Source organism: Canis lupus, chromosome 17, assembly GCF_003254725.2.
Source record: "Canis lupus dingo isolate Sandy chromosome 17, ASM325472v2, whole genome shotgun sequence".
In the NCBI taxonomy this organism is placed as follows: domain Eukaryota; kingdom Metazoa; phylum Chordata; class Mammalia; order Carnivora; family Canidae; genus Canis; species Canis lupus.
In genome coordinates this window covers 36,761,807-36,777,853 of record NC_064259.1, presented here as the reverse complement: position 1 = coordinate 36,777,853, position 16,047 = coordinate 36,761,807, and the positions used below count along the sequence as shown (strand labels likewise).

The 16,047-nt window shown below is 36.0% G+C and overlaps 1 protein-coding gene across 9 annotated transcripts in view; it reads right to left on the bottom strand.

Moving 5' to 3' along the window:
- Positions 1 to 16,047, bottom strand: part of ZC3H6 (zinc finger CCCH-type containing 6) — a 67,972-nt gene continuing 51,925 nt past the window's right edge. For all 9 annotated transcript variants that reach the window (XM_035700443.2, XM_025453930.3, XM_049096036.1 and 6 more), the window contains 7 exons: positions 15,601 to 15,717; positions 14,872 to 14,983; positions 9,151 to 9,260; positions 8,477 to 8,730; positions 6,724 to 7,214; positions 5,971 to 6,204; positions 1 to 2,470 (listed from right to left, as the gene is read on the bottom strand). In XM_035700443.2, the coding sequence (XP_035556336.2) occupies positions 1,005 to 2,470; positions 5,971 to 6,204; positions 6,724 to 7,214; positions 8,477 to 8,730; positions 9,151 to 9,260; positions 14,872 to 14,983; positions 15,601 to 15,717 (2,784 nt within the window). In that variant the 3' untranslated portion in view covers positions 1 to 1,004. The remainder of the gene's footprint in view (positions 2,471 to 5,970; positions 6,205 to 6,723; positions 7,215 to 8,476; positions 8,731 to 9,150; positions 9,261 to 14,871; positions 14,984 to 15,600; positions 15,718 to 16,047) is intronic.

The window sequence follows — 16,047 nt, the reverse complement described above, 5'->3', positions numbered from 1 at the left end:
TCTGAAAGAGATTCTTTATTGGTAGCCATATACAGTTGATTATACCATCTCTGTGTTTTCTTGCTATTTAAGAAAAAAATATAGAACCTGGACATTAAAACATCATCAATGCAATAATCACTACAGACTGTCACTGGATCTTTTAAAATTTTGTTAAAAATTACCAAAGTCATGATGAATACAATTATTGCAGCTACATCATTTGAAAAAGTAATATAAATTATGCTGCTAAAGACAAAAAACACATTGAAACACATAAACATCACAATGTGACACAGCAAGAACTCATAACTATTTAATATGAAAAATTAAATTTAAAAAATTATGTTAGAGAACTTGAGGAGTTTTTCACTTTAGCAAAAACAATCTATATATCTCCAACTTCTATGATACAGTATAGAATAAAATACTTTTAAAAGATATGACATTCAAATGCTTCATTTACACAAATAATATTGCCAATACTAATAAAAGTGATGCCCTTAAACACAAACTGCTCTGCTAATTGTGATTTTTAAAATGTTTTCTTTACTTCATTTACATTTTAGTTAGCAGTTAGCATTACATATTAATCAGTTCTGTGTTGACAAATAGAGAAGATCCTAGTCAAAATACTGTTGCTCAAAAGTAATGTACATAATATTGCTTGAAACTAACAACCATATAAAAGTGGTAATCATTTATCTAAACATTGATTATGAAAGACAAATGGCATATATTTGGGCAGGGTGTTGAGTTCATGATGGTTTATGATAAAAGTACTTTTACCGAAGCTAACATGATATATAGGTTTCTATGTCAGTTACTACAGTCTCTTAAAGTTATAAAAATATTATATAAAATACCACAGGCTTTAGAGGATATAACTTCATGTGGTTCTGATACTAGCAGCTGAAAAGTATTTATAATTTAAAAATAAATAAACTATAGAGGTAAACCAGTTACAAAACAGCAGAGGACTGCAATAGTCACAGAGTGAAAAGAATTGCTTAATTACACAATAGCTAACAAAATGGTGAAGCAGTTGGATCAAAAGTTTTAAAAACCTCCTTCAGAGATTTGTCATCTGGTTCTCTATTGGGATCACTTTCTAGGGTGGGGCTCATCTGTCCTGGCTGCCGGGACTGCCTTGGATCACTGTACTGGGGTCTAATTAAGCCTGTTAATGCCTGAATAGGAAGACTGTGCACTGCTGGGACCTGAACCACACCAGAACTCCTGAGAATATCTGCCTGTGGGTCAGCCAGCCCATCCACAGTGGCTTCCACATTTGCACTGGTTTTCTGTGGCAGGACTGCTTCTCCAGGAGAAGGGTCATTTTTGTCACTACTTTTTAAACTACTTTTTTTCTGATTCTCTGCATTTTCTGTTGCTAGCTCTGATGTAGATGATGAACCATGCTCCCTAGGGTCATACAAACTAATGCCACTAAGAACTGAACTTGGAGTTCCCAGGGGAAGGCCAGCTGAAGAGGAGAGTTTAGGGGCATATGGAGGCAAAGCCCCTGGCCCAGAACTGCTAGTCACTGCCCCTGTGGGCTGTGATGAAGCAGGGTTTGACCTGGCTAAATGAGGGGTGCCCTTTAATGTATGTGAGTCCTTCATAACCGCTGGGTGAGACTCTGTACTGTGCAGTCTATGAAGTCTGGGATCAAAATTTTTTTGCAGCCTAGGATCTCCTAATTTACTTCCTGAACTATGTAAGTCTCCAAATTGTTCTAGGTAGCCTTCTCTGTTTGTTGTATTCACTTTGGCTTTGGCTGCTGATTTCGAATCAACGGGCACTGTGTTTTGATGAAGATCACTTTTTGTATTCCATAACCTATTGAGCCTCTGGTCAGCTATAAGAGGGGGCAGAGGTAAATTGATTGAAGATACTGGGTCAGGTTTAGGTAAAGGGACTGGAAGTAAGTCTTCTGGAGCCCACACGATGTGTTTTGCAAAGTTGGGTTTGGTTAGGATAATATCCATTTTAATGTGACTGAACTGCCTTAGCTGTGACCTTGGATCCTGGAGCATTATGCCAGGGGAAGAATCCAAAGGTATTAAGAAAGCTTTCTCTCTCAATTCTCTTTCTGTATCTTCATCATCGTCATCTCCTCTTTTGTGTTTGACAGGGCCAGCATTTGCATGATGTGAATCAAACTTTGTTCCACCAACAGAAGATCCTACATGACTGCTTCCATTCCCTCTTAGTCTCCTGGGATCCCATGCAAGTCTGAGATCCAATGGGGTAGACTCAGAAGATTTTCTCATGTCTTGCCTTGGGATAGTCCTAAGTCTAGGGTCAACAACTTGGTTTCCCTTGCTTTTCTCTTTAGCAAGTCTTGGATCGGTAGGAGTGCTGAGTTCTGTGGAAGGCTGTTGCTGACTCCTTAAAGTTTCTGTTTGTTTCTGTAATGTTTTCAGTATTGACTTCACACTGCTTCCTTCTTCCTCTTCACTACTGGAATACCAGTTAACAGTATCATCTAAATGCAGACAAAAACTTATTGTAAAGAATGAAGCATTTATATTTGACCTTAATTAAGATAATTTTTTAAAACACATACTATTTCTGGAATAAGTATAATATAACTTCAAGAAAATGCATCATAGAAATGCCAGAGTTTCAAACCTGGAACAAAATTAGGTCTGTAATCACAACGATCAATTTAGTCATCATACTCTAAAAGAAAGAGGTGTGATGTTAGAATATGTGTTACTCCTTCCAGTCAGGGAGAAGTCAGGACTGCTCATATGGACTGGCCAAAAGGGAACTCAGAGTGTGTGTGCTATGACAGAGTTGGAGAAGAAGAAAAAGTACTCTTAGAAAAGAATACTAAAATGTTTTGGGCCTCTCTAATTCAAGTAATACTTAAGCTTCGTAGCTCTGGATTTATCACGATAACAAGGGTGAACTATTTTTCAAAAATCTTGAAAGAAAACAAAAACACTAATAGTACTGGTTAAGGAAGCAATGGCAACTGAGCGAATGAAGGATGACATAGAGATTTTTCATTTATAGCTTATTATATTTTTAGATGTTTGACATATGTGAATATATTATCTACTTAAATGTTTAAAAGTAAAAATAACAAAACTAATATCCTGAAACTTATATGCCTTAACTCTATGGGAACACTTTGGGCCTTATCCTAAAGTCTTTTTAACCCTAGTATGTTAGACAGTCTGCTAAGAAGCTTAGCTAACAGAGGCGTTCTCTATAGTAGGAAAGAAGGGATTACAAAATGCTGATACAGGAGGTAGTCTTCTTCCTTTCCATTAAAACATACACACATCAATTCTGAATTGGTAACACACATGTACACACATACAGCATATACATAAATATCTTAGAATATCTTGGATATTGTACATATTTTCATTTTACCTTATCTCACTGCTAACAATTTTCTACTACACGGTACTTTGGTGTTACATATTTAAGTTAGAACAGAGTGAGAATACAGGCATTGGTATTTAGGGCGGAATTGTGGTTTATAACCATATAGGTTATATATCACAATGGAAAAAAGTTTTGTTTTATTTTTAAAGGTTTTATTTTTAAGTAATCTCTCCACCCAACATAGGGCTTGAATTCACAACCCCAAGATCAGGAATCTCATGCTCCACTGACTCAGCCAGCAAGGCACCCCAACACAATGGAAAAATGTTTCACTCATATTTCAGTGTCAGAAAAAACTACTTCTAGACACTAGATATCTATTCCTTCTCTCTCTGACCTCAAGAAGACCAAAGCTGAACTACTGATTCACTTTTACCTGTTGCCATTATTTCAAATATTTCTGCATAGCAATTTCACTCCTCAAAGAATTTGTTACATGATCCAAATAGGTAAGATGATTCAAATCTGACCCACATAAGGAAAATGCTATTTTAACTTTCATTATCAATATATTTCATAAGCAATCTTAAATCCTTTTTGGAATGAGAATAAATATAGAACAGAAGGAATGCAAACCAGTAGAGCTAGGCCAATTGAAAAGAGGTATTAGATAAGAAATGACAGTTAACAGCTTTTTATCAAAGGACAGATACAATTTAAAAGGGCACTAAAATTTATAAAAATGAACACAGACACACAAAACCCCTAGCTGTTCACTACTAGGTATCGACCCCAAAGATAAAAATGTAGTGATCTGAAGGGGCACCTCCACCCCAATGTTTATAGCAGCAAGGTCCACAATAGTGAAATATGGAAAGAGCCCAGATGTTTATCAGCAAGTGAATGAATAAAGAAGATGTGGTGTGTGTGTGTGTGTGTATGTAATGGACTATTACTCAGCCGCCAAAAAGAATGAAATCTCACTATTTGCAATGACATGGATAGAACTAGAGGCTATTATGCTAAGTGAAACAAGTTAATCAGAGAAAGACAAATGATTTCACTCATATGTGGAATTTAAGAAACAAAACAGAGGAGTTTAGGGGAAGGGAGGGAAAAATAAAACAAGATGAAATCAGAGAGGGAGACAAATATTAGAGACTCTTAATCATAGGAAACAAACTGAGAGTCACTGGAGGGGAGGGAGGTGGGGGGATGGGGTAACTGGGTGAGAGGCATTAAGGAGGGCATGTGTTGTAATGAGCACTGGAGTATTTTTTTTTAATTTTTATTTATTTATGATAGTCACACACACCGAGAGAGAGAGAGAGAGAGAGAGGCAGAGACATAGGCAGAGGGAGAAGCAGGCTCCATGCACCGGGAGCCCGACGTGGGATTCGATCCTGGGTCTCCAGGATTGCGCCCTGGGCCAAAGGCAGGCGCTAAACCACTGCGCCACCCAGGGATCCCGAGCACTGGAGTATTATATACAACTGATGAATCACTAAACTCTACCTCTGAAACTAATAATATACCATATGTTAATTAATTGAATTAAAAAAATTTTTTAAAACCCAGCTGTTCAAGATTTTTTCTGGATACAAAGAAAAAGCATTCATAAAACATTATCAATTATATTTCTTTAGTATAAAATTTTATATCCAGAAAAATTACAATTTTCTTGTTTATGAAAATAAACAAGATATATTTTTATAAAATCTTTGTAAGATTTTATAAAAAGATTATCATTAAAATAGTTCTTTTCTTAAAATTAAGCTCTTTAAGGAGCAAATATAAATTATACAGGAAATTATTAGGAATCCCTCATTTCCCTGTGATGTTAAATGAAGAGTTAGTGCTACCTTCTTTGAAAAGGTAACATAATATTTATATAATAGCTTGTAGCTACCTAATGTTATCTGGTTTTACATATTTGCAAATTTTATGCTTAAGAAGTGGGCAAACACACACCTGGCTGGCTTAGTTGGTGGAGCATGAGACTCTTAGTCTCAGGGTTGTGGGTTCGAGTCCCACATTGGCCATGCAATTTACTTAGTAAAAAGAAAAAAATATATATATATATAAAAGAGTGGGCAAACATATCAATTTCATAATTTATCAGAAGAACTGGATGCATTAAGCTTTCTTTCCTTAACTGAATTAACTAACTGCTGTATACTTATCAATATCAAAAACACTAAGGTAAACTTGGTATCTCTACATCTTTTATATTAAAAATAATATTCCTGCATAATATGTAGTAGAACCTTAAGTGTACAGCCTATGCCCATAAAGACTTCTCTAATAACTGAATCATTTTAAACTTGGGGTAGAAGTAAAAATTCCTGAAATGGAAGATATCCAGTTCCTAATCTATTTCTTTCTTCCAGAAGGGCTTCAACCAGGCCTCACACTGTAGCTTCAGATCTACTCACTGCTTCTGGTCAAACTCTCTGCAATTAATTACTAAAGCATTAATAGCACTGGAAACCACAATCAATTTGAAGCAGACAGGAGCTACAAGGTATATTAGAAATAGAACAGATAGTTCAGAGGAACTCATTTTTCAAATTTTAACCTATTCAAGACAAATTCAGGAACTGCATAATCCAAGGTAAAATGCTACCATAACACCTGACATACCTTCTTCCTTGCTTGGTGCCCTGTGAGGCTGGGTGCTGCTTGGTTCATCTTCCTCTTGGTACTTCTGAGTAAGTCTGACAAAAAGAGCTCGATGCACTGCTGGGGGGAGACCTGGTGCAGGCAGGGGGCCATGGCCTGTCATGTTGGTGCTACCGTTAGATCCACTCCCACAGTTAGGGGAGTCTTGAACAATGGGAGGCTGATGCTGGGCAAAGTCAACATGCCACATCCCATCTATACACAGAAAGACAGACACTGATTTAGCACAGAACTCCACTAGAGAGTACTATGGTCAGTTATAAGAAATAGAAGCTCTAATAATTACTACATTTGATTACCAAGTTATTATGTGATTGTAAACTTTTTTTTTAAAGATTTTATTTATTTTAGAAAGAGAGCGAGCGAGCATGGTTGGGGGGTAGCCAGAGGGGGAGAGAGAAGGACAAGCAGACTCCATGTTGGGTGTAGAGCTGGATGCAGGGCTCCATCTTATGACCCCGAGATCAGGAACTGAGCTGAAACTCAGATGCTTAACCAACTGAGACACCCAGGCACCCCGACTGTAAATATTTTTTTAAAGCTGTCTAAAGTTCTGGTGTAACAAATGCTGGTTAAATGTAAAATATATTTTATGGTTTCAATTTCATTAAATTTTACTTAGCTTTATTAAAAACATACATTATGTTTTTAATGAAAAATAGAGAACTCCAAAGATTTTAAATTAAAAATGAGTTATTGAAAAGGTACACTTACCATCAGAGTTATTGGGAGGCTGAAAATTATGTACAGCATGCTGTGAATAGTAATTATCATAAAATTCAGCTGGGTTTTGTAGGGATTCGTAATTGGTGCTGAGCTGCATTTCACCAGTACTTTGCAGGTACGATGAACCTGGAGAACAGTGATTCTCTCTAGCTACTTTCATCATGTGTTCTGGAAAGCAATGGTAAGTACCACTCATACTTGGTGGTGTCAAAGGTGTATCTGGTTGAACAAGTGCTCCAGTTTGACCGTGAGGACCTAAAATTCCAGGTGGAGCAGGCGGCAAAGGTGGGCTGTGTGGCACTGCTACACATGGATGATGTCCGGGAGAGCCTGGGTGCATCACAGGACTATTGTGTCCCTGAGACATATTAGGTCCAGGACCTGGACTTGATCCAGAACTATAGATATGTTGAGGATGTGGGCTGCTTTCCTGAAATTGTGGTCCTGGTGGTGAGGCACTGTTATAAAATGCTGGTGGCCTATAGGCAGAAAGAATAATATTTCTTAGTTCAAAGAAAAGAGGCAAACAAGAATGATCTATTTTTAAATATGTATTGGTTGTGTTTTCTGTATTAGAATGTGTTTTTAAGAAGCAATTTTTTCCACATTATCTCTAAATGAAAACACCAATATATGCATCTTGCCTTCATTTTAGCCTAGTCTCAATTGACGCTCACTATCAGCTGTTCTAAAGCTTACAGATACTTTGAAAAATACAGAAAAGTACAAAGATAAATAAGAATCACTTTTAATCCCACCACCCAAAAATAAATTTTTTGATTAGTTCTCTCCTAGACTTTTTCTAGGTATACACAGACCTTTCTTTTAATATAACAACATTAGAATTATACTATATAAACATACAACTTTTCAATTTCTAATTGAGTACTGCTGGTATATAAAAATAACTTTAGGTTTTGATTGTTGTTCTTTCTGGACATCTTACTAATTTAATTACTATTTCTAATAGTTTTGTCAGTTGATTCCTTTGGGTTTACTGAGGCAATCTGCCCAAATAATAAGCTGCCTCTCCATTTCTAATCTTTATATCTTTCTCTTTTTGCATTGGCTAAGGTCTGATCTACAGTATTAGCCAAACAGGGGACGTGCCTGTCTTCTTGACCTTAACAGAAATAATTTTAATGGTTCACATTAACTGTGACGTTTCCTGTAGATCTGCTGTTCCTCACTTGCTGGGATCTCATTACTTCCCTGAGTGTTCAGGGTTAAAATAATTGACAGTGGGAATTAAGGCCCAGGTGCACAGACCCTGGGTTATGGGCAGCAGGACTAGAATGGTTAGTTTGAAAATGCAAATCTGGATCGATCCAGCTTATCCAAAGGCTTTCCTCTAATAGCCCAAGGAAATATTTCTCTAAAAGAACCAAATATTCTGGAGACATGCTAATGCCACTATCTGAAGATGTTATCAATGTCAATGTAGCTTCATAACAAACAATTTGGGAGAAATACCAACTCCATCCCCTAGCAGTGTCCTTCAGGATTATTACGTGGAAGAGGTTTCTGAAGCTGTTAAGGATTCCATAGAGAAAAGCACTGATGGCAAGGAGCAGAGACAAAGAGGAAGCAGGAAGATCAATCAGGGTAAATGCCAGGTATCTGCTATCTCTACCTAAGTTTAATTATGTGATTAATATGGAATACAAGTTAGTTTCTTAATAAGAATTAATATGAACTTTTAGGGGAAAAAATGATGCTATCTTTGAAAATTGTAACTTACTTCTTCCCAATCTTATGTGCTAAATCCACAGTAGGTTTTACAACTATTTCAAAAAGAGATGGGATTTTCTTAAAATCATCAGAGAGATCTGTCTGAAAATCGTCTTCAGGATCAGAAAAGGGAAAATGCTCTGGTGGGGTTGGCAGAAGACCAACTCCTGGAGGTGGTTTGGGAAGAGGAGTTATGCCCCGTTTTCTAAGTTCTTCTAATTCTCGTTCATCTTCATTTATGGCTTCTTCTTCAGTGTTCAACACCTAAAAATAATCGGCAAAGATTACTATTCCAAAACAAGCTTTCTTCCTTACATTTAAAAACTGTGAAGACTTCAATAAACTAGTTTTGTTATTAGAAAAGTGTCATTTTAAAGTTAAAATGGATCAGAGAGAGCTAACTCATTTTAGACAGAGAATGAGGTTCAAAGTGGTAAAGATATTTCTCAAAGTACATTAGCTTTTTAATGGCAGAACAAGGATAAGAATAAAAGATTAATTCTTATTCCAATATTTCTGCTTTTCTAACATGCTACATTAACAGACTAAAACATAAAACAACAAATCCTTGATTTCTCAAGAGATTTCATGTTTTTATGAAATATGATTTGTAAAACATGATTCAAGTCATATGAATCTGCAGTGGGACCTAACAAATAATTGATGTACAAAAATATTACTCACTTTGTCCAAAAGTTTCTTTGTTTCTTTAGTCAGATCATCATGTGAAAATTTACAGTTGTCTCCTTGGTAACATTTTGCTCCACTATGATAGAACTTACACGGAAATTCATGTAAATAAAAATATTAAGGAACAGACGAAATGAAATAAAATTCTAGTGTTTTTAAACTCCAAAACATAACTGTGCTGAGTCAATAAGACTGTATTACTATATATTGTACTGAATATATTTTTTAAGATTTCTATTTTATTTATTTGACAGAGAGCACTAGTGGGGGTTAACAGCAGAGGGTGAGGAAGAAACAAGCCTGATGCGGAGCTCAAATCTGGGACTCTGGGATCATGGTCTGAGCCAAAGGAAGTGCTTAACTGACTGAGCCACCCAGGTGCTCCTGTACTGAATTTTTTACAATCATGTCAGATTAATTTCATTTTTAAGATTAAATATTTTAATTATGCAGCAAAATATTCAAAAATTTAATATTACTATATAAAGCTAGAAAACATTTCATTTTTTTTTAAGATTTTATTTATTTATTCATGAGAGACACAGAGAGAGAGAGAGAGAGAGAGGCAGAGACACAGACAGAGGAGAAGCAGGCTTCATGTAGGAAGCCTGATGTGGGACTCGATCCCAGGACTCCAGGATCACGCCCTGGGCCGAAGGCAGGCGCCAAACCACTGAGCCACCCAGGGATCCCCTCTAGAAAACATTTTAAAGAAAAAAATATTTATAATTGTTATAGCAAATACTATAGTATCTTAATTATGTAAGTCCTGTTATTTTCCACAATAAAAACTGTATACAAAGCAAATAAATTTTGCAACAAGAGGGGCAGCCCAGGTGGCTCAGAGGTTTAGTGCCGCCTTCAGCCCAGGCTTGATCCTGGAGACCCAGGAGACCCAGGATCAAGTCCCGCTTTGGACTCCCTGCATGGACCCTGCTTCTGTCTCTGCCTCTCTCTCTCTCTCTCTCTCTGTGTCTCTCATGAATAAATAAATAAAATCTTAAGAAAAAAAATTGTAGCAAGAGCTTATACCTATGAAGGAAACAAAAGGGCTCAATACGTCATGTTAAAGTCAAATATCCCAACATGGAAACTATAAGCTAATCTACCTCATGATTTTGGAAACACACTTTAAACTTCTCAAGAAAATATTAAATGCAGGAGTTTATTGAAAAATATGCCGTTTTCAGGTGGTTTATGTTCAGGGAATTCCTGAGAGGCTTTAGGAAATTTATCACTGTAATCAGTACATTGACAAGACCATGAGAGAAAAATTGTATGACCATAGCAGATGTAAAAGGCAACTGATAAAATTCAAAAATCCTTCTTTGATTAAAACAAAATAAAATAAAAAACTCTTACTAAAATAAAGAACAGTTACTTAACTTGATTTAAAACAAAAATCTATCTTAAAACTATAGTCACAAGAGGCACCTGGTTGGCTCAGTCCATGGAGTATAGGACTCCTGATCTCAAGGTTCTATTTTTGAGCTCCACATTGGATGTAGAGATTATTTAAAAATAAAATCATAAAAAGAAAAAAAAACTATAGTCACAAGCCAAAGCAAAAGGGTGCTATCATTAAAACATGTATTATGTCTATCATAATCACTATTATTTAACATTGTTTTAGAAGTGTAGCCAATACAATGAAAATTAATTAGTACAAATATGATAAGAATTATTATTATTTACAGATGGCAGGACTATGAGGAAATCATAATAGGCTGAAAGCTTTTAGTTCAATAAGGTATTTGGTTTCTAAAAGGCCAAATCTTTTTTTTTTAATTTTATTCATGAGAGACACAGAGAGAGAGAGAGGCAGAGACACAGGCAGAGGGAGAAGCAGGCTCCACACAGGGAGCCCGATGCAGAACTCGATCCCAGGACTCCAGGATCACGCCCTGGGCTGAAGGCAGGTGTTAAACCGCTGAGCCACCCACGGATCCCCTAAAAGGCCAAATCTTAAAAAAAAAGGATTTATTTTTCTTGAATAAATAAGAATTACTTGCCCATATCAAACATACTAAACGGGAACAAACAGCACAATGTGCAATTTAAGCAGCAGGGGGTCTGCTTAAATATTTTTCTCTCTCTTCTTCTGCCCCATCCCCTACTTGCGTGCATGCTCTCTCAAATAAATAAATACATCTTTAAAAACTACAACCTTCATACCTATAGCTAGATTACGTTTTTGTAGAATATTATGTGTAAAAATATATACATATATATATTCAGCCACACATACATATCTTATGCATGGAAAAAAATCTTAAAGACTTTACACCATATTGTTAGCATGGTTATCCCTGAAGAGTGAGATCACTTAGGATTAAAAAAAAAAGTCTATTTGAAAATTATCAAACATATTCCAAAGTAGAGAGAATAAAAAAATGAGCTCCCTCCTGATTGCCATGTAGGTTCAACAATTTTCATCATTTGGAATTCTGTAAGATCTCTCTCACTCTTATACTCTCTTCACAACTCTTTCCCCAAACACTGGAGTATGTAAAACATACCATACTCCAAGTACATTTCATCTGAAAATATTTCTAAATTTATTTCAAACAAATAAGGAGTATTTTTCTTAATCACTACCTTACCATCAACCTGGAAAAATTAATGCATTAACTTCACCTAATACAAAAAAAAAAAAAAAAAAAAAAAAAAAAACTTCACCTAATACCCCACCAATATGCAAATTTTCCAGATTATTTCCAAAAAATGTATTTTTTTTTAAGATTTTATTTATTTATTTATTCATGAGAGACACAGACAGAGAGGCAGAGACACAGGCAGAGGGAGAAGCAGGCTCCATGCAGGGAGCCTGACCAATGTGGGACTTGATCCTGGGACTCCAGGATCAGGCCCTGGGCTGAAGGCGGCACCAAACCACTGAGCCACCCGGGCTGCCCCCAAAATTTATTTTTATAGTTGGTTTATTCACATGAGGATCCAAACATGATCTACAAATTCGATCCAGTTAATATATCTCCCACATTTCCTTTATTGATATCTAGAAGTCTGATTTTTATACGATTTGTTAATTTTAATATTTGTCATACATAAATGGTGTTTAAATACTCCCTACTGGGATCCCTGGGTGGCTCAGTGGTTGAGCATCTGCCTTTGGCTCAGGGCGTGATCCTGGAGTCCCAGGATTGAGTCCCACATCAGACTCCCTGCACGAAGCCTGCTTCTTCTCCCTCTACTTATATTTCTGCCTTTCTGTGTCTCTTGTGAATAAATAAATAAAATCTTTAAAAAATACTCCTTATTGCAACATATTAGGAAGCATTTAGTGTATAGTGGGTTTTTTAGTGATAGATTTTTTAAAAGATCTTATTTATTTATTCATGAGAGGCAGAGACATAGACAGAGGGAGAAGCAGGCTCCTTTCCTCACAGGGAGCCTGATGCGGGACTTGATCCTGGAACCCCGGGATCACACCCTGAGCCAAAGACCGATGCTCAACTGCTGAGCCACTCAGGCATCCTGATTTTTTAGTGATATTAAGACTAAGCAATTGGCCCTGATGTTGTCAGCCCAATCTATCAATCATAAAGTTGCTCGCCAACATGTCAGATAACGAGTTGAGTAGCCATCAATAATCACTGCCTGGATCCAATCGGAATTTGCAAAATGGTAGGACTGCTGAGTCAAAGGGTGAATTCATGTGGAATTTTGCAGACACTGCCAAGCTCCCATTTATAAGGGTGAACAATTTTGCATTCCCACCACATGCTGAGTGTTATCTGAGTGTTATCTTATTTTTTCACAGCCTTGCTAACAAACCTTGCTATCACTTTTTGTTTTCATTTTTGCAAATCTGATAGCTGCAAATGATACCTCGACATACATTATATTGCATTCTTCTTATTATGAACAGGATTAAGCATCTCTTTATACGTTTTGGGAACATTTGCATTTCTCTTCCTGTGAATTATCTGCATCTTGTCCATTTTTCTTCTCAATATTTAGAAATTTATACATTAAAGCTGTTACCTCTCTGTAAGTGATAAAAGTTGCAAATAATTTTTCTCATTACTTATCTTTTTTTTCTATTACTTATCTTTAACTTTACGTATGTCGTATTTTTCTCATGCAAGTTTCCGATCTTTTCCTTTATTGTTTCTAGATTTTTAAAAAAATATTTCATTTATTTATTCGTGAGAGACACAGAGAAAGAGGCACAGACATAAGCAGAGGGAGAAGCAGGTTCCCCACAGGGAGCCCAATGCGAGACTCAGTCCCAGGATCCCGGGACCACGACCTGAGCCAAAGGCAAATACTCAACCACTGAACCACCCAGATACCCTGCTTCTGGATTTTTTAAGTTAGACTTGGGAAGGTTTTCTGTTCTTCTGAATTATGAAGGAATCCATTCATGCAATCCTCTGATTTGTATGGTTTCATTTTTTATATTTAGATCTATGATAAAAAAGGATTTTTCACTTACTCTTTTTACATTATTGTTAGAACTGGACAAGACTACTTTAAAATTTAGGTGGAAGAGAAACATGAGGATCTATGAAATATCAGTGTTGGCAAGGCAGAAATAATCACAGTAAAGCAACGCAGACATAAAGGCAAATAGATCCATGGGGCCCAAAAGAAAGTCCAAAACAAAAACATACATATAAACACTTCATCTATGATGAAGATGGAGTTTCAAATCCATGAGGAAAGGCTCCATTAGTCATAAATGGTACTGAGTAAGCAGCAACATAATGGGGGGGGCAGTTAACATGGAAAGATGCATGATTTTATATATAGATATAGATATAAAATTATATATAATGAAAAATCAATTTGGGTAGAGACAGGAGTTATAACTTAAATGTATAGATTCCTATAGAGTAAAGTAGGGAAGAAGGACGCCTGGGTGGCTCAGTGGTTGAGCATCTGCCTTTGGCTCAGGTAGTGATCCTGGGGTCCTGGGATGGAGTCCCACATCGGGCTTCCCGTGGGGAGCCTGCTTCTCCCTCTGCCTGTAACTCTGCTTCTCTTTGTGTGGCTCTCATAATAAATAAATAAGATCTTTAAAAAAAAAAAAAAAGAAAAGTAGGGAAGAATATACTATGCTTGTCACTGGGTGGTAAGGTTTGATGAGACTGGTTTTATAATTTTCAACAATGATAATTTATTACTTATGTTCATAAGTAAAACAATTAAGTCACAGAATAAATATTTTGCCAACTATATTTTCAGGAAGACAGTTGCTTGAAATACTTATAATCTGAGTATATTAAATATAAACTACCTTTATTTCATAGATTTTGTTTTCCAAAGGAAAGTTTATTTTATTTCCGTAAAGAATAAAACTCAGTTTGCCCTTTTGAAGCACAAAGGCTAACTATACTTGGTTTATGTAACATGCTATTTTAATTTAAAACCAAAGTAGATTTTCTAGGTTGCACTTAGGATTTTTTTAAAACCTCAGTAATGTTTTATAACTTCAATATTTTCATTAACATATTTTTTAAGGCTATGTATTTTTTTTAAGATTTATTTATTTATGATAGACATAGAGAGAGAGAGAGAGGCAGAGACCCAGAAGGCGGGAGAAGCAGGCTCCATGCTGGGAGCCCGACGTGGGACTCGATCCCGGGACTCGATCCCGGGACTCCAGGATCACGCCCTGGGCCAAAAGCAGGCGCTAAACCGCTGAGCCACCCAGGGATCCCCTGTTAACATATTTTTAACAAAGGATATTATGCATATAAATGCAGTTCTCTCCTTTGGTACAATATCCTTGTAAATAAAATTTGCAGATCTCTTTTCTCTTCTCCAACTCTGCATCATGATCAAATTTACACTGATCTCCCTGTCACAAAAAAGAAAGAAAGAGGAAAAAAAAAAACAATTAAATTTTCTCTTTGGTGTTTCATGGAGAACTATGGCCATATCTTCAGTCTACAAATAAAAATAATGATCTAATAAACATTCAAACAATCCCTGGGAATTCTTGCCCAAGACAGTGGATGTGGCTATGTGTAGAGGCAACATAGTTAAGCATGACCTCAGAGGTGACTGTCTGGGTTCTGCCAGCACTCACTATTTCTAGCTGAGCTACTGTGGGCACTTATTTAACCTCTTGGTTTGGCCATGTTTAAAATGGGGATTATAACAGTTACTACTTCATAGGTTGCTATAAAGATTAAAACACTTAATATTAGTTATCTACTTTGAACAGTACTTGCTACACAGTCGTATTATGTGTTTGTTAAATAAAATCTGAGATCAACAAATTATATTACTGTCCCAGAATATAATTAAATGAGCTCTGATGTGCAGCATTTTCCATAGATCACTTTGAAAAACCAGCTTTATTATTACAACTATACAAGAAATGAAAAAAACTAACCACCCCCCCAAAAAGAGTTTACATTTTAAAGATTATTTCAGAAATTAAAATGATTTATGATACTCATAAAAACTTACCTTAATACATCTTCCTTCCAAAAAGTATTTACAGATTTGTTTTCCTTTGTGTTCCACTGTGTGCTGATTAATGAATTCCTGAGTCATAACCTTCCATTTTTTTCCTGGTTTACTATACTGTAAGGAAGAAAAATTCATTTGAATACAACATTTGAAATATTAAATAGGTACTAAAATGGATAGTCAAATGCATTGGGAAAACAATACAAATTACTATGTAAAAACAAAAAAACAAAAACAAAAAAAAAATTACTATGTAAAGTGGTCAGGAGTAGGCATTCAGATGCTGGGGTATGCTTCTAATACACTGCTTATTGCTACTAATGGTTGCAAAGAACCCTGTTTCTATTTTAATGAAGATATACAACTATGTTTTAAAAATAAAATTATGAAAAGCTTGAAAATTAATAATACTCTGTTGGCAAAGGTATGTTAAATGTGCATTCT